At 39.2% G+C, this 27975-nt stretch overlaps 3 protein-coding genes and 1 long non-coding RNA gene across 5 annotated transcripts; 2 read left to right on the forward strand and 2 right to left on the reverse strand.

Annotated features, from left to right (window-relative positions):
• Nucleotides 1-46: 46 nt before the first annotated feature.
• gmfg (glia maturation factor, gamma) lies at nucleotides 47-6238 on the forward strand. The gene is made up of 7 exons (XM_053506808.1): nucleotides 47-142; nucleotides 1386-1482; nucleotides 3282-3331; nucleotides 3421-3470; nucleotides 4318-4400; nucleotides 5857-5930; nucleotides 6138-6238. The coding sequence occupies exons 1-7, from the start codon at nucleotides 140-142 to the stop codon at nucleotides 6207-6209; spliced, it is 429 nt and encodes a 142-aa protein (XP_053362783.1). The 5' UTR covers nucleotides 47-139; the 3' UTR covers nucleotides 6210-6238.
• An 845-nt stretch (nucleotides 6239-7083) lies between these two features.
• Nucleotides 7084-14630, reverse strand: paf1 (PAF1 homolog, Paf1/RNA polymerase II complex component). The gene is made up of 14 exons (XM_053508022.1): nucleotides 14415-14630; nucleotides 12543-12572; nucleotides 12348-12440; nucleotides 12138-12259; nucleotides 11943-12009; nucleotides 11735-11836; nucleotides 11500-11605; nucleotides 11225-11293; nucleotides 11014-11117; nucleotides 10768-10884; nucleotides 10148-10276; nucleotides 8578-8683; nucleotides 8161-8239; nucleotides 7084-8024 (listed from the first exon to the last, which is right to left on the reverse strand). The coding sequence occupies exons 1-14, from the start codon at nucleotides 14459-14461 to the stop codon at nucleotides 7636-7638; spliced, it is 1560 nt and encodes a 519-aa protein (XP_053363997.1). The 5' UTR covers nucleotides 14462-14630; the 3' UTR covers nucleotides 7084-7635.
• A 4663-nt stretch (nucleotides 14631-19293) lies between these two features.
• Nucleotides 19294-21767, reverse strand: LOC128532701 (uncharacterized). The gene is made up of 4 exons (XR_008361314.1): nucleotides 21345-21767; nucleotides 20899-21035; nucleotides 20428-20472; nucleotides 19294-19590 (listed from the first exon to the last, which is right to left on the reverse strand). It is a non-coding gene; the product is annotated as an uncharacterized LOC128532701 (long non-coding RNA).
• Nucleotides 21768-22080: 313 nt separating this feature from the next.
• On the forward strand, nucleotides 22081-27671 carry socs9 (suppressor of cytokine signaling 9). 2 transcript variants are annotated; one of them, XM_053507716.1, is made up of 2 exons: nucleotides 22081-22157; nucleotides 22844-27671. In XM_053507716.1, exon 2 carries the CDS (start codon nucleotides 23026-23028, stop codon nucleotides 24640-24642), a length of 1617 nt encoding a protein of 538 aa, XP_053363691.1. In that variant the 5' UTR covers nucleotides 22081-22157; nucleotides 22844-23025; the 3' UTR covers nucleotides 24643-27671. The 2 variants fall into 2 exon arrangements, with proteins under 2 accessions (XP_053363691.1, XP_053363690.1); XM_053507715.1 differs by lacking the exon at nucleotides 22081-22157 and adding an exon at nucleotides 22425-22752.
• Nucleotides 27672-27975: the final 304 nt, after the last annotated feature.

A 27975-nucleotide genomic window follows, 5' to 3' on the forward strand; every position in this document is an offset into this window, starting at 1 on the left:
TAGCGGGGCCAGGATTGTCTCTGGTTCTTCTCGCGTGATTGTTCACGCCCTCTGAGCACTGCGAGGATGTCGGCAGCATCCTGTCACAAGCCTGCTTCTAAACCAGGAACTGTCTTAGTCTGGGACGCGCGCTACAACCATGGTAGGAAACTTTCTACACTTTCTACACTTTCTACACTTTTACTTTTACACTGTTTCCAGATGTTCCACGGTGCATCTGCTGAAGAAACACAAACACAGTAAGTGTCTATAGTGCGTCCGGTCCTCTTAATGCTACTTCTGTGTGTATTAATTAATTTATTTCATTAATTTTTTGCTGTCAGCCATACAGGAAGTCAGTTTGTGTGACAGTGTGTGGGTGTGTGCGTGTGTGTGTGTGTCATAACACTTCCTGTCTCAGGCAGCAGAGTGCATGAGGGTGTTTTTACTTAACTTCATTAAGAGGGCTTTCTTCCGAAACTGCAATTATTTTAGATGAAACACGTTTTAAAGTTTCTACATTTCATGTGTACATCATCTTTTTAAAAAACATTCATATACTAAACAACATATATTTCATTCGATCAAAAACACTGCATTATCATGAAATTTTCTGATATGGAATTTAATTTCTAATTTAGAGAAATATGATTGAAATAAATTGTATTGATGATCATATAGCTCGAAGCATTCATGACTTTTTAGCTTCGTAGCTAAACTAAAGAAGTCCATGTTATATTTTTTGGAGTCTCCGTTAGCACTGTTCTTAAGTTTCATGCCACATGTAATGCAACGATTTAACGTTCATGTATGAATCATATAATTACTAACACACTCAGGGTTGTGCTGTTTTAGAGAAATAATCAAAAACAGGGTGATTACTTTCCAATAACTGCATGCTCTGACATGTTTTATTCCTCTTATAGCACAGTTTTTTTCCAACAATAACAATTTTTAATTTATTAAACACTGATGTATTAGGGTTTTTTTGTATCCGTTTTTAATTACAATTCATGAAACAAGTTACTTTCGTCACAACAGCTGTGAACAGTCATTCCATCCATTTTTTTCTGTCATAAAGTCAAATTTTTTTCTCACGAAGCTCATCATTTTCCGAAGAAACAGTAAAGTGGGTACACCTCCTTTTAAAGCTACAGCTTTACCGCTGGTGCTTGAGATGACGTCCTTCAATTAAACGAAAATTAAAAATCTTAATTTTAGTGATTACGTTTCTTTGCTACATAAGAGTTTAGTGGTTGCCATAGAAACTAATCCGAATTTGATCGTTCTTAGACTCCAGACTCCAGAATTTCAACATAAAGTAACAGAATCAACAAAGAAGCTAATAAGGAACAAATAAAATGTCAGTGTAATAAGAAATTAAAGCAAACGTTGGTGTGTTTCAGTCGAGCTCGCTGGTCGTGTGTGAGGTGGATCCGAGTCTGCAGGAGAAACTGAAGAAGTTCCGTTTTCGAAAGGAGACTACCAACGCCGCCATTTTGAGTAAGTGTTTCTTCGAAATCTTTAAGAATTAAAAAAAAAAAAATAATAATAATAATAATTGGGGGGATTTGTTCCAGGATTGTTTTTAATGCGCCCTTGTCGACTCACCCTAAAATTTTTATTTTTAAACAGTTTATATTGAAATGCTAATCTTATTGTGTACTAACGCAAGTCAGTAACTGCTAACAGAAACTTTATGCCTACCCTGCTCCGGGTACACAATTTGTAGGTTGCGGATTATACCGAAAGTTGACAACATGATGTTGTAAAACGTAATTACATAACAGTCTATTCTCTTTTAACTCAATTTTCTTTCTTTATATTTTTTGTTCATATTTTTAACATTTTTGCATGTAACTTTTCAAAATGTTATTCAATTCAATTCAATTTTATTTGTATAGCGCTTTTAGCAATTTTCATTGCCGCAAAGCAGCTTTACACAGTCAAAAAAATTATTTAAGTTTGTATGAAATGTGAATTTGTATGAATCAAAATGGTCAGTTTGTCCCTGGTGAGCAAGCCGAGGGCGACAGTGGCAAGGAAAAACTCCCTGAGATGGTAATAGGAAGAAACCTTGAGAGGAACCAGACTCAACAGGAAACCCATCCTCATCTGGGTGAAACAGAAAGCAGTAAATGATCTGCATTTATACAGTGTGTAGGGTGGGAGGCAGTTCAGCTATAATAGCTGATGTTAATTGATGTTAATATGGAGTCCAGGTAGTTATTGAAGACCCAGGTAGACTTGTAAGAAGTTCCAGTCATGAACTATCGAACTGTCAAGTCCCCAGAGAAACAGTTGCCAACACCAGTCAAGGCCAGAACCATTTTCTAGGTAGAGAGAATCATCCCCAGACACCAGACGCATCCCAGAGAGACACACGGGGCATCCATGTGACGAGATCTTCAGCCAGAAGCGGGGCACCAGAATGGGTCAGACAGGTCCGGAGGGCAGAGGGAGTCTGGATCACTGACAGCTCAGGAACGACATGTATAGCTCGACAGAGAGAGAGAGAAAGAGTAAAAGGGGGGACAGGAGGAAAGAGGAAAAAGAAAGAGGGGGGGGAAAGAGAAGAAGAGGAGAGATGGCAGTTAGGTATGGTCACAGTCACACAATGTATAATGTGAATGTATATTAACTGTAGAGTGCAAGCAGAGACTCCGGCAGGACTAACTATGACAGCATAACTAAAAGGGAGAGCCAGAAGGAAACACAGACATGAGGGCTTCCTCACATGTAAAGCAAACAATCACCTCACCGTCAGCAAACCTGAGTGATCAATGAGAGTGAGGAAGACAGCATCCAAACATACCAGTTCACCATAATACTCTACGTCCATGAGTCCCCCAGATCTGCTCCTTTACCTATGGCAAATCTATTTATAAAAATGCTTGGCTAAATAAGTAGGTTTTTAGCCTGGACTTAAACACTGAGACTGTGTCTGAGTCCCGAACACTATTTGGAAGACTATTCCATAACTTTGGAATTCTTTCGTTATTCTTACTTGCTTTAAACTTATGGTTTTAATATTAGTTTTTAATTTAAAATGATCAACATAATTTGTAAAAGGAAAATTGTAAAAATAGAATCCTAATTTATTTACTTTTCTGTAATCTTTTCATTATGAATTTTCCCCACTGACACATTTTTTTCAGCATATGACTCGTGGTGCTTTTACTTCATGTTCCAGGATGATTCATTCATTCTATAGTAGCACACACTAAATCACTAAATCTTAAAAAATATATATAATTATTTTTACATATTATTTATGATTTATGTCCATTATTTTATTTCAGTGAAAATCGATATGGAGAAACAGCTTGTCATATTAGAAGAGGAGTACGATGTAGGTGCCTGATAGCTCATGAATATTATTTGCTACTACAGCTACTGAAACATAAGGTTCTGTGATTAAACATGACGTTTATGTTACAGGACATTTCCCTGGACAATCTGAGGGAAGAGCTTCCTGAGCGCCAGCCCCGATATCCTTATCTATTAAAGGGAATTTGTGTATATGATACAGGGTTGACGGCGTAGAGCTCGAGTTATACAGAACAATGGATGAGCGTTGTAATATAGTTGTAATGATATTGCGATCACGTCCGCCCTCGGTTGTTGTATTTAAAGGTTAAAATGATTCTGATAAAATGACATTGAGATAACATTGAATGAACGACCCAAACACAACATTACGAATACAAACCAAAAAGAATTATATTATTATATCCTTTATTTGTAGCATTTATGGCGACTAACATACATTTATTTAACATCCGACTGGATCCATGCTCCCGCGTGTTTCCAACAGGGTTTAGAATTTCTATCGAAAGAGCTTGAGTCCTTTTTTTTAGGGGGCGTTGGTTAACATTATACTCTAAACTAGTCATTATACTAGTCAAAGTCATTCTAACTTTCAAAAACAACCCAAAACTGAACCTGTCCCAATGTCTTTGATGTTTTTGAATTAACATCACCACAACATTCTGACAAAGAAAAATTTCTGCTGTGGTGTTTGGACGACTATTAGCGCAGTGCTACTATATTTTCAGCAGAAGACGTGATAACAATAGATATTTAATAATAATTACAATTAGCCTTAATTCAGTTTCAAAATATTTCACATTTTGGGCCGACAGTACAGGCATCACATCTTATACACTTATATCATGTTAATTAAAACCTTTACACGAGGCACAGGTGGCTTTCAGAGCGGCCATTAAATTTTATTTTTTTTTGGTAAAAAACTTGTCTATTTAACAAGTATGGAACTGAAAATCTCATTGAATTAGCAAACCTTATATATCATTAATTCACTTAACTAAAGCACACATACATCGTGTATAGCTACAAGCTCACACACTCAGACGGCCGAGTCTCCTACCCGCTGTGTTTCATTTTCTGCAGTCCTGTGGGTAAGTACGGCTTTTCAGGCCTCTTCAAGATGTGTTTCATTCCTGGTTAATGTGTTTTATTATGATGTTTTAGTTTTTTTTGTTTTTTTGCCAACATTTCATTTGGGGTTAGCGTCTCGAACTAGCATGCTATGAAGCTAACTAGATAATCAGCAAGCTTTGGATTTTGTATTAGATATGTCATTAAATATAATGAATAGACCTAAATAAAGATTCTAAATTATTTATATTAGTATAAACACAGTGTGCATATACAGTTAATGAGCTACATTTTCTTTTAGAATAGTACACAATAAGAATGTACTTATTTATAACTTGTATTTATGTTCTGAGAACCACTCATGTAACTTGCGACGGTTCTACTTCCAAGTTGTGGGACGTGGGTCCTGTGGGAAAGCGGTTCTGAACTACTTTTATATTAGCCTTGCAAAACAAAATAAAAATAAATTTGATAAATAACATTGTGGTGAACGGGACAATGAAAATTTAAAATTTGAAATATAGCTACAAGCAACGATGAGCGGGCCCAAGCACCTGTGCCATCGCCACCCGAGCGCACCACACAACCTGTGTGCCTTTTAAGCACACTAAGACCTCTTAAAAGCCCCGGTCGCTGATGTCACTGAATATGGCATAAGTTTAAGGCGTCGCCACGATTGGACGTGTCTTTCTGGTCAGTCCGGGCAGCGGTGTGTCTTAGTATGTGTGTGTAGGGTGTGTTGTGTTTGTTTTGTGTGCGTTTTGCAAATGGTCCAAAATATCTGACCTCCTGTTAAGTTGAGCTCATGACATGCATCATGAAAATTGTTCTGCTCAATGCGATGTATATGTGCAAGTGTGTATAAGCTATGCAGCAAAATCTCCCCTGAAGGCCCTGAGGCCAGACTCGCAGGCCTCTTAATGGCAGCAGATTTCGCCATGTGTGCTGATTTCCATGAGTTTTTAAACATGTTAAGACCCCTGGATGATTGAAAAAAAAAGAAAAACAATAGCGAAATCCTTAGAAGAACATTTATGACATCAGCACCATTAAAACAGCATTATCAGAGCAATGGTGATGACGTCGTAGTCATGTCATCATTGTGCTGATGTCATAGTACTGGGGCCCTAAATATAGTTGCAAGCAACAATGAGCGGGCCAAGCACCTTCGCCATTGCCCTGCAGACGCACCAGAAAGACAATGGGCACAGCGAGCACATGCATTTATAGGGGTAATTATTTGTTAATTATTTTACCAATTGGTTTAATACATAATTGGTACCAATACCAACCAATATGATGTCATTTTAGAAGTTTACAAGTTTATGTTTAGACCTCCAAAAAGCCCCAGATGCTGGAAAAAAGCATCACAGCTCTTGGCTGTACTTAAGGGTGGAGTTATAACCTAGCAAGGAAGCTAGAATGAGACTAGAATAAAGTGGCTAATGAAGACAAAATTCCGCTTTCTTCATACAGGCTGTAAGCCGGAGCAGCAGATGATGTACGCCGGCAGTAAAAACAGGCTGGTCCAATCTGCCGAGCTCACCAAGGTAAAGAAGTGAACAGATTTACAGTAACGAAACCTACACACATACTATTTGTCTTGGATTTGTTTCCAGTTGCATGTGCCAATTTCACATAATTAAAATAACAAAATTAAATAAAAACCACTGGTGAATTAAAGCCATATTGCACTTAACTACATCACTCATTGACATTTTATTGCTGATAACACACTTTCTAAACATCATCTGCAGATTTTTGAAATCCGTAACGCTGACGATCTTTCCGAGGAGTGGCTTAAAGAGAAGTTGTCCTTCTTTCGCTGAAACGTCACACACGATCAGTCCATCCATCAGTCCAGATCATGATTTTGGTGGAATAAACTCGCAGCTGATCTCGGTTCGGCGAGGAAAAGATTCAAATGTTTCCCTTCTTTTTTTTTTGGAAATTTGTAAAATACAATAAATCATGTGTGAAAATGGTACTAGACCTGAAGTTCCAGCTGAAAGATATATTTGAACGGAATTTTAAAAATCTAAAATAATCGCTGATCTTTTTTTTGGAAATACTGTTGGTTTTCATTTCATTACTATCTTACAGCAGGAAAAAAAAATGCTTTTAAAATAAATACCTGATGAGACTATGTTGAAAATATAAACTGCTTTGTTAAATTGAAAGTTTTACAATAAAGTACCGAAGAAGCCTATAATCATTAAATGTAATGTGTTATTAAATAATAAATAAAAAGTAATGAAGCATGTTTAGTGGCATGGTTATGCTACTTCAATCAATTTCCAATAATGGCAGACATTTTTCTATTTAAACAATAACATAGTTATAATCATTTTTATAAAAACATTTTAGTATGTGGAATTTCCATATAAAACATTTATTCATCTATAGTCAGCCAAAAAACAACATACACACACTTGTATGAATATTTGAATACTAAATTTACAGTATGTTATATTATGATACTATAATATTAGGATTATATCAATGTAATATACTTCATACTATTTTTCTTTTTCCTGAAGTATGTATATATTCTTTTGACTCTGGGACTTTGGGAAAAACCTCCAGCTGCACATTTTGGAGTAAGATCTCCAACAAACCTGTCTAGATATGAGGCTCGGTGTCCACAGACTTTTGACATCAACTTTGCTAAGAAACATATCAAGGGAATCACTTTTTTTTTTTTTTAAACAAATGAACCGGTTGTTCTTTATTTACAGAGTTTATACAGCAAAATGATGACGTAAGACTTTACTTTTCACAACTATTAAAACAAACCATACATACATTAAACACACGGCATTTGGATCAAAGTAACGACAAAAAGAAAAAAACACTATGATGTGAGGAAAAAGAGGAGGAAGAGAATAAAAAGATCTTTCTGATGTGTTTATCTATATTCAGTGAGATGTGTTTGATTTTAGCATCAACATCTGCTCCAGATGTGACAGAGTAGCATAGAGCGGATTTAGCATTCAGGAAGGATTGATGGGTAATACACAACGTCTCTCAGCCACAGCTATGTTGAGAAAATAATGCAGTTGGAACATTACAAGTTATAAAAACACCAACAAAAAATGAACAAACAAAAATTGGCAAAAGAAATTTATGTGCTTGTTCGTCTTTTTTTTTTTTTTAAATGGGCGACAAAGTGATGGAGGGCGAGAGATGACGAATAAGAAATGGAGGACGAGAGATGGAGGGCGAGTGCGCTCCTGAGGGAGGATATAGTTTTTCTCAGTCGCTGTCGCTGCCGTCGCTCGAGTCGGACCCCCTGTCACTGCCGCTCTGCCCTCCGCCTCCCTCCGATTGGCCGCTGCTGCTATGGGCGGGTGAGGCGCTCCCGCTCGCCCTTCCTCCCTCTTCCTCTGCGTCCTCGTCATCGCTCCCGCTCCTCCTCCTTCTCCGGGCTCTGCCCTCGTCATCGTCCTCGCTGTCGTCGTCGCTGCCGAAGATCTCTTCCTCGTCACGTGCCTGCCGGTCCTCTCCGCTCTCGCTGCCGCTTGCCTTTCTCTCCTCCTCTTCCTCCTCATCCTCGTCTTTGTTGCTGCGCCGCTCGTCCTCTTCGTCCTGGTCGGAGCCGCTGTCCGAGTTGTCGCTCTCGCTACCTTTTTCTTTTTCGTCGCCTGTGTTGGAAAAAGGTGGGAATTAATACACGAATAAACAAAAGTAGGTGAAGTGGGAGGAGCCACTGATAACGACAGGGTCTCTATAATCGTTATTATCGCTTTTTTCGTGTGTGTGTGTGAGAGAATGTTGTACCAGAGTCCTGTGTGTCTTTATCCATGTCTTCCTCCTCATCCTCTGGCTCGTGGTTCTCCAGCTGAGCTCTGCGAGCCTCCTGCATGTCACACACACACACACGTTTTCACATTAGCATTACATCATAACATTTTATATATATTAAACAGACACACAAGCATATGTATATGTCTGTGTGAATGAGTGTGTACGAAAATGTGAGTCCATGTGTGTATGACTGTGTGTGTATAAACAAGAATGTGTGTGATATAATGAGTTTGTCCATTCATGTGTATGTGTCTGTGTGGGTGTGTGCACATAAGCATGTGTGTCTATGTTTATTTAGTAGTGTTTACGAGTGTGTGAGTGAAAGTGTTTACACATATAGTAAGTGTGTGTAAGAGAGGACTTGCAATTAGTGTGTGTGTGTGTACAGACCTGTGCTTCCAGTTCTTTCTCGTTCATATCTCTGTGTTTGCAGACCAGCACGGCGTTGGTGGTGGACTGAGCCCCGGCCTTAGCACGCCTCTTACTCAAACGCACTCTGACACACACACACACACACACACACACACACACACACACACACACACACATTTATAATCCCTCACATTCAATAAAACTCATTTGCAAAAGAATACAAAGTTATCTGGTAATGTTGTGGGCATGTGTGTTTGGTGACTGATTCAGCTGTGTGCGACAACACATGTATTTAAAATCGTTTTTATTTTTTATTATAATTTTTTTAATTTATACGTTTGCATTCGAGGCGGCAAAATTGCTGTTCCACCATCATCCTACAGGTGGTGCACACTAAACTATCCACACTTTGCCTTGCAGCACAATGCCCCCCTGTGGGAATTATTTGCAAGGTTTGTTTAGAATTGTAACAAAATTAGGAAACAAAAATTGATTCGAGATATTTATAATTGTTACATTCGTAATACACATCGAATCGCACTTAGGTATCACAATATCACCGTAACACCAGTTCACTGGTAAATCCCATCTCTAGACTTCTCACACACGCACACAAAATGCAGAGCTGGGCTCATTCTTAAGTTATTGATTTTTAAATTCAGATACAACAAGGTTAATATGTGAGCTTCAAACAGTGCTTCAGCTATATCTATAATAAAACTGTAAAGTGAGCGCGTCTGTACATACAGAAGATATTCATTTTTTTGCGGGGAGGACGCAAGATTTGGGTGGAGAGTAATAGACCACATCAATATGTTTGTTAGAATTTTCGTTTGTTTGTTTGTGAACGCGTCACGTAAAAACTATCAAGCAATTTTTAATGGGGTTTTCACAGGTAAAAGAAAAAATATGCTACTTTAAAATTTAAATGGAAAACGCCCCTATAAAATATATATTTTTTAAATCTATCTTGGGGAAAAAAATGGCTATATTCATGGTAAGTGACAGTTTTTTGTTATTTGATATTAAAACTAGATAAGATGTTTAAGATAAAAAAAAAAATTCTAATAATTTTAAAACTAAATTCGGATTTAGTATTTTTAAAAAACTTTTTCAAAAGTTTTATTTAAATAAAATATGTTTGATGGACAGAAGGGTTTTACATGATTAACACTGTAGTGAATTTTCTCTTGATAGTAAAAATGTGTGTGGAGCTTTTGAGTGTCCTATTCTGCATTTTGTATACATGACTTGATGTCACAATTCTAAACAACTTAGCTCCTCCCACACAGGATGTTGTGCTGCCTGCCAATGTGTGAATTGTTTAGAGCACCACCTGTAGGATTATGGAGAAACTGCAAAATTTTGCTACCTTAAATGCGAACATATTTGAATTGAAAATGGTTTTTTTTAAATACATTTTTTAAGTCAATATTGCGCTACATGAATTACCAGATGAAAGAATTGCGAGAGGTAAACAATTTTCCTCTATTTATAACATCAATAGCAGCTAACTAGCTATTTAGTGATCCGCGTTTAGCCACTCTGATATGGACCTCTTGGCGAAAACGTGTCGTGATGGACCTACCTGGTCTCGAGCTCGTTGTAATAAACACCGTCTCCGTCTCTGAAGATGAAGAAGTAGTTCTCCTCGTAGCCCTTGCTGGCTTTGTTTTTCACGTTCCAGTTGTACTCTCTTGCTATCTTATAGTCATACCTGCACACACACACACACACACACACACACACACACACACACACACAGACAGACAGAGAAACAGTTCATGTCATTACCATAAATAGCCATAAATTGAATTTGATTCATGCAAATCTCTAAATCTTTCTCTCTCCTCGGATTCCAAATAGACCAGAGTTTCGCCGTCTAAAAGGCGACTCATCTAAGACTCGTGTCTGAAAAGCAGGACGTGTTTATTTTTCTGTAACGGCACGACTTGGAGTGTTTTATTCCTGTTATACCATAGGAATAAAATTTGGTGTCGGAAATTAATTAACACCTTCTAATTGGGAGAAAGAACAATATTTTCATGTAGTAGTCTAGTTTTAAACGTAATTGAATGGATAGCAGCATTGGGACGTGGTTTTGCTGACACGGCATGTTTGTGTGTGTGTGTGTGTGTGTGTGTGTGTGTGTGTGTGTGTGTGTGTGTGTGTGTGTGTGTGTGTGTGTGCGTGCGAGTGTGATCGTACAGCTCCTCAGGCATAAAGTCCAATTCCTCCTCCACGTCTCTCTTCCTCTTACGCAGTGTATCCTCGTTGGGCAGGAAGTACGCCACAAACTGGTTTCCTTCCTCGTCCATCATTCCTCTGGTGAAAAAAAAACAAAAAAAAACCACAATTACTTTAAGGATTTTTTATATATATCTCAGACGCAAAAACACTTTTGAAATGAAAGTAAGATCACTGAGCAGCAGCAATGTAAACACACACACACACCTGATCATAGCCTGTGACATCATATCTACACCCGCAGAGCCGGAGACGTCTTTGGGAGCGGGGTCGGAGTCGAAGATGACCTGCGCACACGGGTTTATCCACATCTGCACAGAGGAGAGAGAAGTTATGTTATTAGATTCCCTTTCTGCCATAGAGACAATTTCTGTGTGTGTGTGTGTGTGATGTGTGTGTGTGTGTCAGTGTGTGAGACCTTAAAGTCAGGGAAGACGGGCAACACCTCCACAGGTGTAACTCTTGGCTTGCTGTAGTGCTGCGTAATCTGGAAGATAAAAGGATATTAGATACAAGTGATTTTTTATTTAAAGTGATTAATATATATTTTTTTTTTTTCCACATAAAAAATCTAAAATCATACATGATGTGAATAAATTTAGAAGCGAATGCCAGGGAAAAGTGAATTCAAGCTTGTTTTTTAAATTTTAAGTTAGCATTATTAGCATTAATATAGCATAACGCAGTGCTCACGTTTTTCTGTGCATCCTCGAAGGTCTTTTCGATGGCAGAGATCTGACTGTCTCTGTCTTTGTAGATCTCCTCTTCTGTGAACTGCTGCTTCACCGACACACCGATCCTGAAAACACACACACGGTAAATAAACAGCACTGACCTGTTTAATGGGACTACAGGAGTTAGTGGATTGTGTGCGTATGTGTGTGTGTGTGTGTGTGTGTGTGTGTGTGTGTGTAAAATGCCTACTTACTTGACCTCCACTTTGTCGTTGGACACACCGTATCTGTTGAACTCTGTGGAGATGTACTCTGTCTTCCTCATCCATGGCACGACCTTAGCATGTTGCTGGGACCTACACACACACATTTTTATATATATATATATATATACTTAATACACTAATACAATATCAGAGATTATTGTATACTGAAACCACAAACACACAGGTGACCTCTGACCTTTTGGAGCTAGTGGGTGCCTGGATCTCTTCTTCTAGAAGCTTCTCATCCGCAGGATCCAGTAAAACTAAGAAACACACAATATTAGTGTGTTTAAGTATGTATTAAGTGAGCACTCCTTGTTAGTGTCTATGTGGTGTGTATTAAGTGTACACTCTCTGTAAGTGTGTGTGTGTGTGTTACGCGCACACTCACTGTTCGGGTCGATGCGGTAGGTATCGGGGTTGATGAGGTCGATGGTCACTCCCAGGTCCGGTTCTGTCAGCAGCTCGTGTTTGTGTTGTTTTTCGAGCGAGGTGGCTTTATACTGCACAAACCTACACACACACACACACACTTAATAACAACAGTAAAACAGATGAGGTGATTTTCCCGGGTTTGTTTTTATTGCCAGGTCATGTGTACCTGTGCTGGTCGAAGGGGTAGGTGATGAACTTGGGGTCGAAGGGGATATCAGGGAGGCTGTTACAGTATTTCACCCGACACACCACTCCAGACCTGAAGGCGGCGAACAAGAACAAGATTAAAATATATAAAACTTGCTATCATTAATATAGATTAATTACAACAGAAAGAAGGAGAATGAAAATGTGGCAGTACCTCTCAGGGACGGTTCTGTGTGTCGAGCTCCTGTGTGGGGAAAAACGTGAGAATTAGACATGTCCCTCTTTGATTCCTTTTCCAAAACATTCTATATGAGGCGGTATTAAAAAGTTCATAGACTCGTAACATGCCAACAGATGGCAGCGCAAGGCTGCACACACAGACGCAAGGGGGCACCGACCTTTATAAGTCAGTGTGCCAAAAGACATCGTCCTGTGTACATCGGTAGCTGTGCAGCCGGTGCTGTTCTGACCAAGTGGATTATAAACGGCAAGTTGGAATAAAGAGAGAACGTGAAACTCTGTGTGGAACTGGGCAAATCTGCCACAAAGACGTTGGACATGATTCGGCAAGTTTATGGCGATGAGTGGAAGAACATCACTGGAAGATGACGTAAGTTCGAGAAGACTTTCAATGAGCTTAACCCTTGAAAACGTCGAAACCATTCTGAGAACAATCCACAACATTGCTGCTGTTGTTTGTGCGTCATACAGTACAGATCATGCGATCCTCTCGTGTGGTTTGCACAAATGTGCCGTGACCAGGCCTGAATCGCTTCCTCGTATAATTAGATTACAAAAAATTATTGAGGCAAAATCGTCCGCCTCTGCGCTTCTTTCAATTAATTTTAAAAGCTTGCGTTATGTTTTTGCGCAATTATTTGTTTGGCGTGACACAGCCACTTCCGGTTGCAAGCTGCCAGAAAACACAGACGAAGAAGAAGCGCTTACGTCACCCACAAAGCGGAAGGAGATGCAAACGGTTAGCTGTGTATTGATTTGAGGGAGCGTTCTGTTGCGGGCTGCGAAATGGAAGGCCTTAAAATAAGGATGCATGGCACTGAAATGCACTTAATTCATCTCAGTCAGCTTTAAGCTATTCCTTGTATTGCGAATAATGGCAATGTTTATTTTTGATAAAATGCCGTATGCATCTAAAAAATAAAAGTTGATTTTTCTAAAAAAACAAAACTATTTATCTTTGTTTCTCTTATATATTTTACATTTACATTGTTTAATTAAGCAAATCTACATTTTATCCGAATACTCGATTAAATTTTTGGTAGAATAGTCGATTACGAAAATATTCGACAGCTACAGTCCCAGCCGTGACGCTGCCTAGTTCGTCCCGAGGCTGCTGATCCAGGAGCAGAAGGAATGTCGTGCTGAAATCTGCCAAGAACTCGGTCAGTGTGCTGTGGATGACCGACCCGTCCTACATGGCTTACGAAACATGGGTATGACCCTGAGACGAAGCAACGGTCATCACAGTGGAAGAGCCCATCAGCCCAGAAAGTCAATGATGGATTCTACTGCCAGGTTGTAAGCCGTTTAAGGGGGGACCTACGGTGAAAGTGACCGGATCTGTGGCGCGCAAATCTCGAAACTTTTTGATACCCCTCATATAAAGTGCATTACAACTAAGTGCACTACTGATGTGCACTATATAGCGCACAAAATCAAGGATTTTTATGTTTTACATACTTACTCACTTGACATTCTGCTCCTATCCCATATTAATAAACTTTACATTAAATAAGAACAACTTCAAAGTTACCCAATACATGCACTTCATTTATTAATCTGAACACAATATACTTTTAAACTTAAATGCTAACGTGTGTAAACGAGCTAAACTTGCTGTTTACGGTTAAGTTATGCTAGCTAGCACACTTGGCAGCTCTTTTTAATTTCCAGTTAAAACTATTCTTTCGTTCAGAATTATTCTCGATCTAATAAACATTTAAATTAAAGTCGAATTCTGCAGGTTTACTGAAATACATGTGAGGAAAAAACTATTTAATTAGAATAAAGTGCGGTTTAACGTAACCTAACGCTTAGCCTAGCTGAGATGCTATAACAGTCGTACCGATGGCCGTCCTCGCGCTGCGCCTGAGTCTGAATCGTCGGCGCCATTTTGGAAATAAAAAAGCTTAAACAGATAGTTCTCCTTTTAATAACTAATATAAACTCTACTAGATCTTCAGACTTTTCCAAAATAAATATAACAAACTTGAATAAGGCTAATGTTTATTCTCCGTAGCGGCTGGAGTCGTGTCTCAATGATCACATCCCAAATTAGTCCCTCCTCCCTTAAAATGTGCACTAAACAACATGTACAACAACAGTCACCCTTTCTAGTGCCCTATGACTACAACAGGAAGTAATTTGAGATGAAACCGAAGTCCAACGGAAGCAGCCGGCATGTTTTTTTCTTCGCACCTGTATTTTGGATAACAAGCAAGCAAACGGGATTGCGTCCAAATACAGGTAGGAATCGGATTTAAACGTCACGCAGCCACGGCACTCAGGACCCCTTTGCTTTTTTTAGGCGGCTAAAAATAATGCCTTTTGGCACTATGAAATCAGCCCTATGTCATCATCATAATATATATGTTGCCCTGTTGTTTTTTTAGGGCCCAAGCACTATGACATTAGGTCTATGTTGTCATAATGTGTAAAGGGATTTTTTTTCTTCCCCACCATTTGGGGCTTTTGAGGGTCTTAACACGGCAAAGAAATCGTGAAAATTGGCAGACAGGTTGGAATCTGCTGCCATTAGGATGTCTGAGAGTCTGGGCCCCGGGCGTGGCACTAACACACACAAACACATACACGTATTTGTACACGTGTGAGGACAGTAACACGGAACACGTTTCTCTTGTTTTATTGAAATGTCTTACACATTAACACACACATCACAAATGTTAATACTCACACACTCACATCTCTCACACACCCAAACACGCACAAACACATTTACTTGTCACACACAGACTGACACACTCACGTGTCTTACACAAACACACACACACACACACACACCGGCTTTTTGGAGGTCTTAACATTAAATCCCCCCTATTACACACACACACACACACAAATCACAAATGTTAACATTTACACACTCACATGACAAATCTTAAGGGCCCAAGTTGACATCAGGCCTATTACATCATAGTGTGTGAAGTGTCAGGTTGTGCGGTGCACCCGGGCGGCAGAGGCTTCCTGGAGGTCTTAACATGCACAGGTTGTCATGGGTGGCGATGGGTGCAAGGTGTTTGTGCCTGCCTATTGTTGCTTGCATCTATTTATTTCTTTTTTTTTAGTTAGCACTGTCGCCTTGCACCTCCAGGGTCTCTGTGTGCATGGAGTTTGCATGTTCTCCCCATGCTTGTTGTGTTTTCTCCTGGTAGTCCAGTTTCCTCCCAAAGACATGCAGATTAGGCTAATTGGCGTTCCCAAATTGCCTTTAGTGTGAGTGGCCTGCGATGGATTGGCACCCTGTCCAGGCGTGCTCTGCCTCGTGTCCTAAGTCTCCTGGGTTAGGCTCCAGGCCCCTGCGACACTGTATACAGGATAACGCGGTATAGACGGTGAGTGTGTGAATGGGAATCACCAGTTAACACGTAATACAGTATTATCTTGGTACTGATTTAGTTAGAATTGCGATTCTATAAGTATCACGATTTTATATTACATTTGTCCATGATTTTTAGTTATAATTTTAAACCTTTAGAAAACATTAGCCAGTTGCTTATAACATTAGTTTGCTTGCTTAAAAATCCGAGCGCAGCATTTAAACAATACTTAGAGTACAAGAGCTTAACACTTAACTTCAAATTAAATAGAACAAAAAAACTACATTGTCACTGAGCAGCACGTATTTATATCATCTGCTGTCATTTTTAGTTCTAAATAAACTTAGCAAATAAGTTACTCCTACCTATGGGGTGAAAACGTGTTAATAGTTCAGAGTGCACCACCTGTAGGATCATAAAGAAACAGTAATGTTTTACCGAGAGTGCGCAGGTTGAGCAGCCACAAAGACTAATTTGTGCTGTGTGTTTTGAGATGAGTGTAATTGCAATGTAGCGTGTGTGATCAACGGTTTTAATACCAAATTGTTTACAAAGTTTGGAAAAAAAGGCAGATCAGAGGCTTTTAATGCATGCAATTATTAATAATGTAATGCCATAAAAATGTCTGTCATGCCACTCGAAGTTTCTGTGCAGTCGGATCGTCTGATCACCGGTCACTGCCACTCAAACTGAAAACCAGAAAATTCTGGTGACTGCCCCATCTACCTTGTCTCCATTATATACTGTATGTAAAAATAAATAATAATAATAAATAAATATATATATATATATATATATATATATATAGTAGTGTGGCAATTCAAGTAAAATTAATTTTGAAAAAAACAAGAATTTTTGACATTTTTTTGAAATGTGAATGTGTATGAATCAAAATGATCAGATTGTCTTTGATGAGCAAGCCGAGGGCGACGGCGACAGTGGCAACGAAAACCTCCCCGATATGGCAATAGGAAGAAACCTTGAGAGAAACCGGACTCAACAGAAAAACCCATCTTTATTGTAGTGGTGCAACGGATCAAACGTGAATCAAAACAAATAAATCACGATTTAAAACTACTGTTAATAGAACCCCCCCCCCCCCTACTGTTTATAGGTTTCCTTAAATATGACCATCAACTAAGTAATAATTTAGCTGGTGAGTATGAATTCGGATAAGAAGTCTACCACAGGAACACTATGAACAAGAAATGTACAAATATAAAGTACGTCATGACCTCCAGACGTCCGTGTTTCCGAATGACCCCAGATCATGAAAGAAAAAACGAACAAACTTTTTAAACATCTTTTGGCCAATTATAACCAAATGCAAATTAGGTTGGTTTATAACAAACATTGAAACGATTCAAGTCTACAAACATGTTGGTTTATTGTATGGAACAAATAAAAATATTCATATTGCAGATGGTACAACTCTTCTGTAAAACATTAAGAAAAAAAAAGTACAGCATTTTCTCATTTAATGAAAGATAAAGTCAAAGGGTCTGTCCACAGTTTCATTTTAAAATTAGTGGTACGATTTCTTAATAATAAAAAAGAAAGCATTTTTTTCAGATTGCAAAAATAAAACAGAACTTGACCAACGAGTCAACAGGATCATCTGAACCCTACATTCTCAGTAGTAACTGTAGTAATTTGCGCATGCGGCCTACTGAGCAATTTCTTTTTGTTACAATGAAAAATGGTAGCTATAAATATAGATATACAAACAACCGAAATAACGCATTATTCACAATGAAAATTGGTTGATTGCTTAAATTTTCATTTATAATGTCTACACACAATTTTATCAGAAATCTTATGACAGAATTAGACAAAAAGCATGGTTAAGATTTTTCCTTCCAATTTCATGTCAAACACTAAAATAAAACTAACTGCAGTTAAGTTATAAATGGAGAAAAATGTCGGTCCGCGTACACGAACGCTTGCGTGCCGTTTTAAACATGATATTTACCTTTTACCGTTATATTTTAACAATCGTGCTGCAACGGCGTTAAAAAATACATCTATACACCATCGATTTTTACATTCAGAAAAAAATATATACATTTAGTTGGGTTTTAATACCATAACAGTTGTGTAATAGGACAAAAAAATTGTGTGCTGTGAAAAATAAGTGTTATTAAGGTGTTCATTAACAAGAACTGAGTTCACAAACTTGATTTGGTGATTGACTGTTTTTATACAAGAGGATTTTGTCCTGCTGAGCACTTAAAACTAAATAAACAAAAAAAAAACCTTAAAAATCAATCAACAAAATTATAATAAAACCAAATAAAGGATTCAGCAGCAGTGGCACATGGTTGGTTCATTAACACAGAACAAGCTAAAAGCTATTCTCATTTACCTCAGGCAGTAAGCCCCGCCCCTTTTCCATGAGCCCTCCAGTTTAGCCCTCGAGCCTGTCTCTGATTGGTCAAGAGGAATTAGGGTTGATCGTGGGGGAGGGAGGGAACTTCCACAGCCAAGCCATGAGGGATGAGAATTCCCGCTCTTTACTTTCCAGTGAATCATTATATTGACTCACTAATGAGTCGAATCCTAAATGACTCGTTGGCATTGTCCCCCTAAAATTATGATTTTTTTATACTAATAATTGTCCATATTTAACCGGAATTTTTTAAGAGAACATAATGTTAAAATGTAAGAAGTAGAAGAAGGAGAAAAAAAAAACAAATAAATGCGTACTGGGAAGTGTTGCTGATTTAATGATATCACTCCACTTCCTGTGACTAAAGAGTTATTTTAATAAATGAAATATCCTAATTAGCTATATGTAAAAAAAAAAAAAGGTCATCTATGCAAGTTGACATTCAGTCACTTAAAAGACCTGACTTGTAATTTTTTATTTTTTGGAAATAATGCTTAAAAAAAGTGTTTACTATTACATTCTGAGCTTGAAACAAGTTTTAAAATTTTGATTATGATCTAGATCTTGTGCAAACATGGGTCACATAGAATTGTGTGCTCGTAACTTTAGATAGAGTATTGTTGTGATTAAACTTTAAGGACTCCTATCTCATCTTTGAGGCTACATTTACAGTTACGTCATGTAAATGATCATGTATTGATTAAACTAAATCTCTATTTGCGTTTCAGGCAGCATGTGGCAGGGATCAGTAATTAAAAATTTTATAAAAATGAAATATTGAGTGTCTTTCTCTCTTAAAAGCCTCACACGTCCAATCGGACAAGCTGAAATATACACCAGACAAAATCAGTCATGATCAACTGTACTGAAGCGTCCTGATGTAAAGCGTATGCCTGAACAAAAGTTACAATAGAAGGCAGCCATGTTTAAAATAAAAAGTGTTTGCTTCACACACAGGCACCAGGAACACAAGATAAAAAATCTACAGATGATTGCGTCTTCACTACACCGAGCTGCCCCCCTTTAATAATTTTTATTTTTTTTTAAGAAGTAAAGAAATCTCCTTTCGGAGGAAACAAAGAGAGAAGTCCCCTTTATAACAACCCATGCAGAATCTGCGCACAGACGCGTGCCCTGCGCTAATTCTCCGTCGCTAGCCGTGGCGCAGGTCGTCAAAAGGCGGCAGCTGTCGGATCGGGAAGCCATTTTTTCCTCCCCAGTTCTTTGGTTAATTGGCGTTCCCAGCTGACGACAGGCCGCCAGCTCAGGTCTGGGTGTGAACGGAGCTATCTGACCTGCGGGACGATTAGAAAATTGGACATCAAGATGGTTTTCTGGGTGTCTATTGGAAAAAAAAAACTACAAAAACTAAGGCAATGTCCACATTACAAACACATGTCTGATTCCTTTGCTTAGATCAGATTTTGAATGTCACATTCAGATCAGACTCACATTTAGAATTACAGATGACTTTTATCTGATTCTAAAGTGGACACGTCTGTCCTATATACGTCTTTGCTTGTGCCATGTGGGTTAAAACAACACAAGTTTGTGCGAGCACTCATGTCAAACACTTTTCTTTAGTTGCTCTAGAAGACGGCAAGAGGTTTGTTAGCTGTGTTTAGTGAGGTCCAGAAAATCGGTGATGGCTGGTGATGTGAACATAGCCTAAATAAATAAAGAACCTTATTAAAATAGTTTAAATAAAGTGTTATAATCGTTTTCTGTCCCATGACGTGGAATTAGGCTTAAAGACACGTACAAAACTACAACACGAAACCAAATCCACATCATCACGAGATATCAAATATTTTCAATAGCTTCACATACTCTAAGGAAAGTGCTATCCACCCTCTGACACATACACAATCCTAGAGACGCCCGGGATTGGCTAGTCTGCTCTCATCAACAGCATACGTCTGAACTTACGGACAAACCCACCCAGGAGAACACAAGTTTGATCTCTGGGCCACACGTATCATTGTGGTATTGTTAAGCCCATGAGGGAAAAAAAGACAAGGGAGTTAGGGCTTCAGATGTTAACGCGGTGTGTTTTAACAACCAAAACTGACAGGATCACAACGTAGATCCGTAAAACGCAGTGTGATATTGTGATACTGTGTGATAGTTACCTGCTCAGCATGTAGAGCATCTGACCAGGATCATCAGCAAACACCCTGCGAAAGACAGAACCGATCACGTGACCCAGCGTAACCGAGCGTGTGCAGATAATCAGTTAGATAACTAACACCACGGTCTGAAATCTTCCTCACCTCATCAAGCAAGTTTTGTGACTTGCAGTGACTTCGCTTTCAATGATTCATTATTAACCAGCTTTGAAAAGATGTTAAATTTCTTCTTTTTTTCTTCTAGATTACCCGGGTGTGACGTCACAGTCCAAATCCTTATTTAAATAAGGGGTGGAGCTAACTAATCTAGAAGTTGGCAAAAATGTAACCTACTCAATTCCAACCGCCCTTAAACAAGAAATAAGAACAACGACTATGGAACTCTAATTTCTATAGAGAAAACTCAACTCAGCATGTTTTTAATTAACACGAGAACGATACTGATGTCCAGTGCATGTTTATGAACACACTCACCCGTCACCCCAGTGATAAAAAGCTCGGTCCTGATAAAAGAGACAGAGGAAGAGCCACACGCTGATCGTCTCCACCCAGAAAACCACAAACAGCAGCCAGACCGAAGACAGCAGCAGCTCACAGACCATCCTGACAATCTGCACATCAAAGAGAAAAAACATAATACACAGTTACAAACACAAATACACATGAATATGAAAGAACATGGATCCTTTCAAGGTCGTCCAATACTACTGAATACACAAACATGCAATCACATGCATATGCAATCAGTTACAAAAGTTAGCCTAGACAGTAGACTTTTGTATTAATAAAAATCAAGTTGAAGAAATTTCGCATTTTGAACCTAGGAGTTTATGAAAAGCAAAAAAACACAAAACGATAAAACAAAACACGGGATCTGAAGCACAAGGGATTTTCCCTCTGTACGACCTTAAATAACTCACCGCTGCGTTATATCAGAAAAACCCGCTGTAAAACGACCTCCAAGTCGTTAAAAGACGCGTTAAACTCGATAAAAGTATTTAAAATACTGAGAGTGCAGATTTCCGGGGAGATATTCCTCATGGAGCTAAGTGCACAAAAAACAGAAGAATGCTAATCCAGGCGTACTAGCCGCTTACAGGTTAGCTTTGTAAATAAAACAAAGCAACTACGAAAATACGATGTTAATAAAAATAAATATATATAAATGTAAAAAAAAAAGTTGTTCTGTATCGTTGGAAATATATTTATACAAACGAATCGACCCTTAAAACGAGAATTTTAAGACGCACGACCGCTGGATCTTAGCAGCTTCGGTTTCCTTAGCCGAAAACAAAACAATGCAGGCGCTTCTTCGTTGGTACTTAGACCGGAAGTGGTATTTCACTAAATTAACGTCAAATATGTCGGGTGCATTTAATTTTTCTTTTTTAATTAATAGTTATAACAGTAATATTACTACTACAATTACTAGTACTACTAATAAAAAAAAGCGTGTATAGAAAATTCGTATAAAATACTTTTATTAATCACGCGCAGGTTGCCGGCCAATCAGCAAACGTTTTCCTCAAATCGTACCAATCAGATTGCATCAGAGAGCAACGTCGAAGCAGAATTTTTAAACGTGCCTGATATGACGCCCCACCGAAACCTCCAACCAAAAGAGGGCGCTATGGACTCAATCCGTTTCCTTATTTTATTTTATCCTGCTAGATCTATTAGGCAATGATAGCCAAGCATTAAAAAGTATTTTCAAGTCATTTAAAAAGTTGCCGGTAAGTATATAAAATAAAATACTACACAAAGCGTAACCGTATTAAGTATCCAATTCAGTTTTAAAATAAATAAATATATAGATTATTCGATGATAACGAGTTAGCAGTTAGCTACGCAGCTGACGCGGTCGGCGTCATGGGCTGTGTTCTAAATCACACCGTCCACACTACACTGTATGTTGTGTAACAATGGCTTCCGCAGCCTACCTAGTACATTAGAGATGCAAAATCGAATGCATATCTGAACACAGCCGGTGTTCATGCTTGGTTGCTGCGTTTGCTTTAACAGAGACAGCAGTTTTTTTTTTATCCGGTGATTTTTATTTAATCGCAAATAAATTATACGTACGTATATAAAGAATTACAGTTGACATTTGCGTTATTTATTCGGATGCGGTTTATAAAATTGAGTAACTTAAAACAATTCTTAAAGAATAGAGAAGCTTGCTAAGGACTAACCATGAAGCTATGCAGTTTAGCTTGCTAGCTAGCTAGTTGCTGAGGGTTTGTTCTAGCATGTCTTCAAAGATTCCGAATCTTATATCTATCAAAATATAATAATAAAAAAAAGATCAGGTTTTAAATTGACATAAAAGTAAGTTTTACACAGAGCACAAAATTTTCATTTATGTGGTGTTTATGGGTTGTCTGATTTTTACCTTTTTGCTTTTTTCTCTTATTAACAGAAAGGAAATCATCAACAAGTGAAGAAGAAGAAGACACACTTCAGCCAGATCTAGCCTTGGTGTAAATGTTGACTCATTTTAAAATGTTTTTGTCAGAAGGTCAGCATCGGTCGCCATAGCAACAGATATCGTTTTAACTTTTTAGACAGCGTTTAGTCTGCCTGTCTGAAATCCGATGAAGGATGTCGAGTGGCGACGCGGGGGATCGTGGGAAAGAAAGGGAGCGCGGTGCCCGCCCTAAAGTGCGTCAGAGTCGTTCTGAAGAACGCCAGGATGGAGGGAGGCGGAAAGCTGGCAGGGGTAAAAGAAAAGGACGCCTGGCTTATGAAGCAGCGGCGGAGAGGCCGGTCAGCGACGGGTTCGAATACGGCGATCTCTTAAACGGACTGGAGTCTGGAAACGGGGGCTCTGTGTTCCGGTGGCGCCAAGTCCTTGGCTCTCCCGCGTCCTCGCTGACGGAGAAAGTATCGGCCAGGATGTCTCAAAACGCCCCGAACAATGACCAACACGCAGCGTCTGAGACCAGCGGGAAGTCTTCCAGTGCCAGCCGTACCCTAAGGCAGAAGATTCAGGACGCCGTAGGTCAATGTTTTCCTATCAAGACCCACAGCGGACCTTCCGCTTCAGGACAGAGCGTCGCGGCATCTCCCGTGACAGCAGCTTCTTCCCGGAGGAAGATCCATCTGAGTGAGCTCATGCTGGACAGTTGTCCGTTTCCAGCCGGCTCAGAGCTGGCACAGAAATGGTACCTGATCAAGCAGCATACTGCTCCGATTTCCCAACCGCCCGTACTTGATAGTTTATCCGCTGCTGGAGGGTCGACATCGGGATCGACATGCTCCGCTTCCTCGACTTGTGTGGTCGAGGATGAGGACGATCGCTTGCGTGAAAGGCGGAGAATCAGTATCGAGCAGGGTGTCGACCCGCCGCCCAATGCTCAGATCCACACGTTTGAGGTGACCGCACAGATAAACCCGCTGTACAAGCTCGGGCCCAAGCTGGCACACGGGATGAACGAGTTGGCCGGGGACGACAGGGCCACGCTACAGCAACAGCAGCACATGCTGCAGAGGCAGCAGCACCACCAGCTGCTTCTCCAGAGCTGCTTGGACACCCTAGACGAAGTTGTCGCGTCGTCCTCAGGATCCGCCCCACCTTTCACTACCGAGTCCCACCCGGATTCGGATTCCTCCTCATCCTCGCCTTGTTCCCTAACTAGAGGCTCTCTGGTAACCCTGTCGGAGCATTTCAAACCTCAAGACGCCCACCATCGTGCGCACACACAGATCGACTACATCCACTGCCTGGTGCCCGACCTGCTCCAGATCACCAACCTGCCGTGTTACTGGGGCGTCATGGATCGCTACGAGGCCGAGACCCTTCTGGAGGGCAAACCCGAGGGGACGTTCCTGCTCCGTGACTCGGCTCAGGAGGACTACCTGTTCTCTGTCAGCTTCAGGCGCTATGGCCGCTCCCTGCACGCTCGTATCGAGCAATGGAACCACAACTTCAGCTTCGACGTGCACGACCCCAGCGTGTTCCACGCGCCAACGGTCACGGGCCTGCTTGAGCACTACAAGGACCCGAACTCCTGCATGTTTTTCGAGCCGTTGCTTTCGAACCCCATCCATCGCACACGGCCGTTCAGCCTCCAGCACATCTGTCGCGCTGTCATCAGCAGCTGCACCACGTACGATGGGATCAGCGCCCTGCCCATCCCCAACGCCCTTAAGGAGCACCTGAAGGAATATCATTACAAGCAAAGGGTTCGTGTACGGAGGCTCGATACCGGGTGGTAGTGAAAAACCAGTGATGGTGTGTGAACTTTTACCATAGCCAGTAAAAACTCTCGTTAAAACTAATCCAGCACTCCTTATACAGGCATGCAAACTGCAACGCAAGCAGGAAAAAAACTAACGTTCTACATGTTAACGATCCACAATATCACGAATAGAGCACCATACGGTTGCTAATTCCTATCCCAAGGCAGTACCGGCTAGCGGCTTGAATCAAACCCAAAGTGTTTTGATGCTAACCCATCAAAGAAGAAACTTCCACTTCCAGCAGAAAATGAATTAGCAATTCCAAGCATGCTAACACTAGTACATTAAAAACCGCATGACTTGGTTGCCAACTGATACCACGACAAATAGAAACTATAGCGTTAAAGCTAGCATGAACAAACCACTGCATGTCCGTTAGTTAGCATATAGCCACTAACAGCTATCAGACACTGGCCTGATAATTGCCCTCGAAATTAAATTTCGGTGTCGTCCGTGCCTTGTGCATGTCGGTGAAGTGTTACGTCTGTGAGCGCGGGGTACATGTAAAACCCCCTGTTAACCTTGCCTAGCGTGTTTCAACTAGCATCTTTACAAAGACCAAATGATAATACAACAAAAGATTTCCAGTTAGCTAATTATTAAATCTGTAATTAAATCTAGTCTAGCTAGTTGGTTTTGTAGATGGCAACTTTGGATCTGGTGAAATAGTAACAAAGCAACTCAAGACGCCTCGATTTCTAGGGACAAAAAGGACAATGTAAACCAAAAAGTCTACCATATAAACACTAGCAAACAAAACCGAATGAGTGAGGTAATATTCAAAAAACTTCTTTTTGATTTGCCGCTTATGTCTCTTGATTCTTGATAAGTTGAAGAAATAGTTTCAAGAAAACCTGAAATTGAAACCTTGCTCTAGCTCAAAATGATTACTAAATTCCTCTTTTGAAGAGATTTTGTGAGACATTGCTCCACCCCCCAAGTCCCTCTGACGTTGCTTAATTTTATATGGGATGTACAAATGTCATAGCTGTTCACCTCAAAGATACTTACACCCAGTCAACTGGAGAAAGCTCCGTCCATTTGACATTTGGATTAATTTAAAAATAAATTTAAATTTATAAAAAAGCTTTTTTTGTCCCCACCCCCACCCCCCCTATTTCGAGGATTTAAACATTCCTGACCTGCTGATTAACCTTTACATTGGCCGATGTTTGTTTTCGATGTTTATTTGTAAAAGCACCGATCTTCTGAGGATGAATGTACAACACGTAGGTATACTCGACTGTGGATGTGTAAGATATATATAAAATAAACTTCTTTGCACCACCAAGTTGATGAATGTAGCAGTTCAGACAAAAGCAGAAGGAAAGGCTAGACCTTTACTTGCGCGCAACTCTATATCTGAAGGCGATTTTATTGCACTAACACGTGGCGCGTTAGTATCTTGAGTATTAGCCGCTATGATATCTACCTGATCGTCAGGACGGAGTGCGTAGTGTGATTTAATCTGAAATAATTGGATTAACTTACCGAAAGCTTCCAAACCTGCTGCACGTACACACACACACACACACACACAGATGCTCTCCTCAAGTCTTAAAGTAACGAAGAACTGTATTCACTGCAGGCGTCTTCGTCTGTAAATTGCCTGACTGTAGATTTGTGGGTGTTTTGTAAGAAAGTTTCAGTGCAACCCTTTGCAGAAAACAAAGACATTCTAGGTCGCACAAGCTTTGAGCTGCATGATATGTTGGTGAGCTAGCTAACATAACTGATGTTTTGAAACGTGACGCTCTGCTGTTTTTAACACGCCCTTTGTTGAATTCCTTTGTTGAGGGTAGAGCTGTCTGAGTCATGCAACTTTCTTTAAATAATGAGAAAAACATGCAGGAAATACAATTTAAAGTGATTACACAGCAGTGAAAAAAAATTTCTTAGCTAGCTAGGTAATATATATTCGTTTAGCAAGATAGCTTACTTGCGATGTGCAAGGTTTGCAGGAATTTTAAAACAAAATTACCAAAGAATTAAAAGCTACTCGAATATTACTATTAACAATTTAACAAATTCAACTGATTAAACTATTTTTTTTATGTTTATATAATATAGTTTGCAAATAATTATTATCATAGTCATTTAGCATCGCAGAATACGTCTGTTAAACATTTTCTCCACAAAGAATTTCCTAGAAAGTCGTGGAATATTAACGTATTTCCTTTCAACTTTTGGGGTCTAATCTATTCATTTAGCAAGCTAGCTGATTACCTCGCTGAGTTCTCCCAACTGCAGTTGTCTTTTATTTTTTAGTCAGATTGTAAAGCAAGTTAGCTTTGGAAAAGTGTGTTGTAGTGAAAATCTTTTCCAAGTGCACACTTCTGAGAAGTATCAGGAAGTCGATGAAGGGCGCATTGAGAACAGGATTGAAGCGCAAGGCTAGGAAGCAAAAATGTTTTCTTATTTAAAGCACTTAATTTTCAATTCGCTGTTTCACTTGCTTTGCAGTACTTTTTGTTATTTCGGGACCACGCTAAACATCTGCTGAAGAAGTACATACATGAACTCTAAAGATTATTGTTTTTTTTCTTTTTTAAACACTGGTATTTATGTCTTATTTTTATTTAACCCACTTTTATTTGCTGATAATCATTTATTTCTAACACATTTAAATAAAAAATTAGTAGTTGGATAATGTGAAAAGCACATAAATAAACTCTTCTGTGGATTTACAGCTTTTGTGACTTGTTTCTGGCCAAAATTTAAAAACTTAAAACCTTAAAATGCAGCTAAGGGCAAACTTTTATGAAATTTGCACAGTTGAGCAAATAAGGTATGATGGTTAAGTTTTTTTGTTTTGTTTTTACTTCCAAAAACAAGCAAATACACACAACTGGAAAGAAAAACAGGTTTTGTGTAGGAGGTGAATTAAAAGGGTTTATACAATGATTTACATTATCCAAACCTTTAGTTATACCTATTTAATTCATTATTAATTCATAATTGTATTGGGTTATTCATGTAATTAATCATTGATGACCTCCTAGAGACATGTTCGAATTTTAAACATTTGATAACAGTCCAGAACAGTAAGAATGTGACTTGAGGTTGCTGCAAATTGCTTCATCAGGCTGCTGCTGATTATTTTACTGTAGCCTAATGAGATTTACCTTATGACAACATTTTCAAGAAACATTACACAATACCTGTTAGAAGTATTTCAGAAAATTAATTTGCAAAATAAATAAGTAAAACAAAAGAGGAGATTGTAAGTTTCTCTTGTGACTGGATTTTTTATCTCCTGACTTTTTTTTATCACATATATAAAAATGATTAATTATTTATTTTGTATAT

The sequence above is a fragment of the Clarias gariepinus genome, chromosome 11 (assembly GCF_024256425.1).
Source record: "Clarias gariepinus isolate MV-2021 ecotype Netherlands chromosome 11, CGAR_prim_01v2, whole genome shotgun sequence".
Lineage (NCBI taxonomy): Eukaryota > Metazoa > Chordata > Actinopteri > Siluriformes > Clariidae > Clarias > Clarias gariepinus.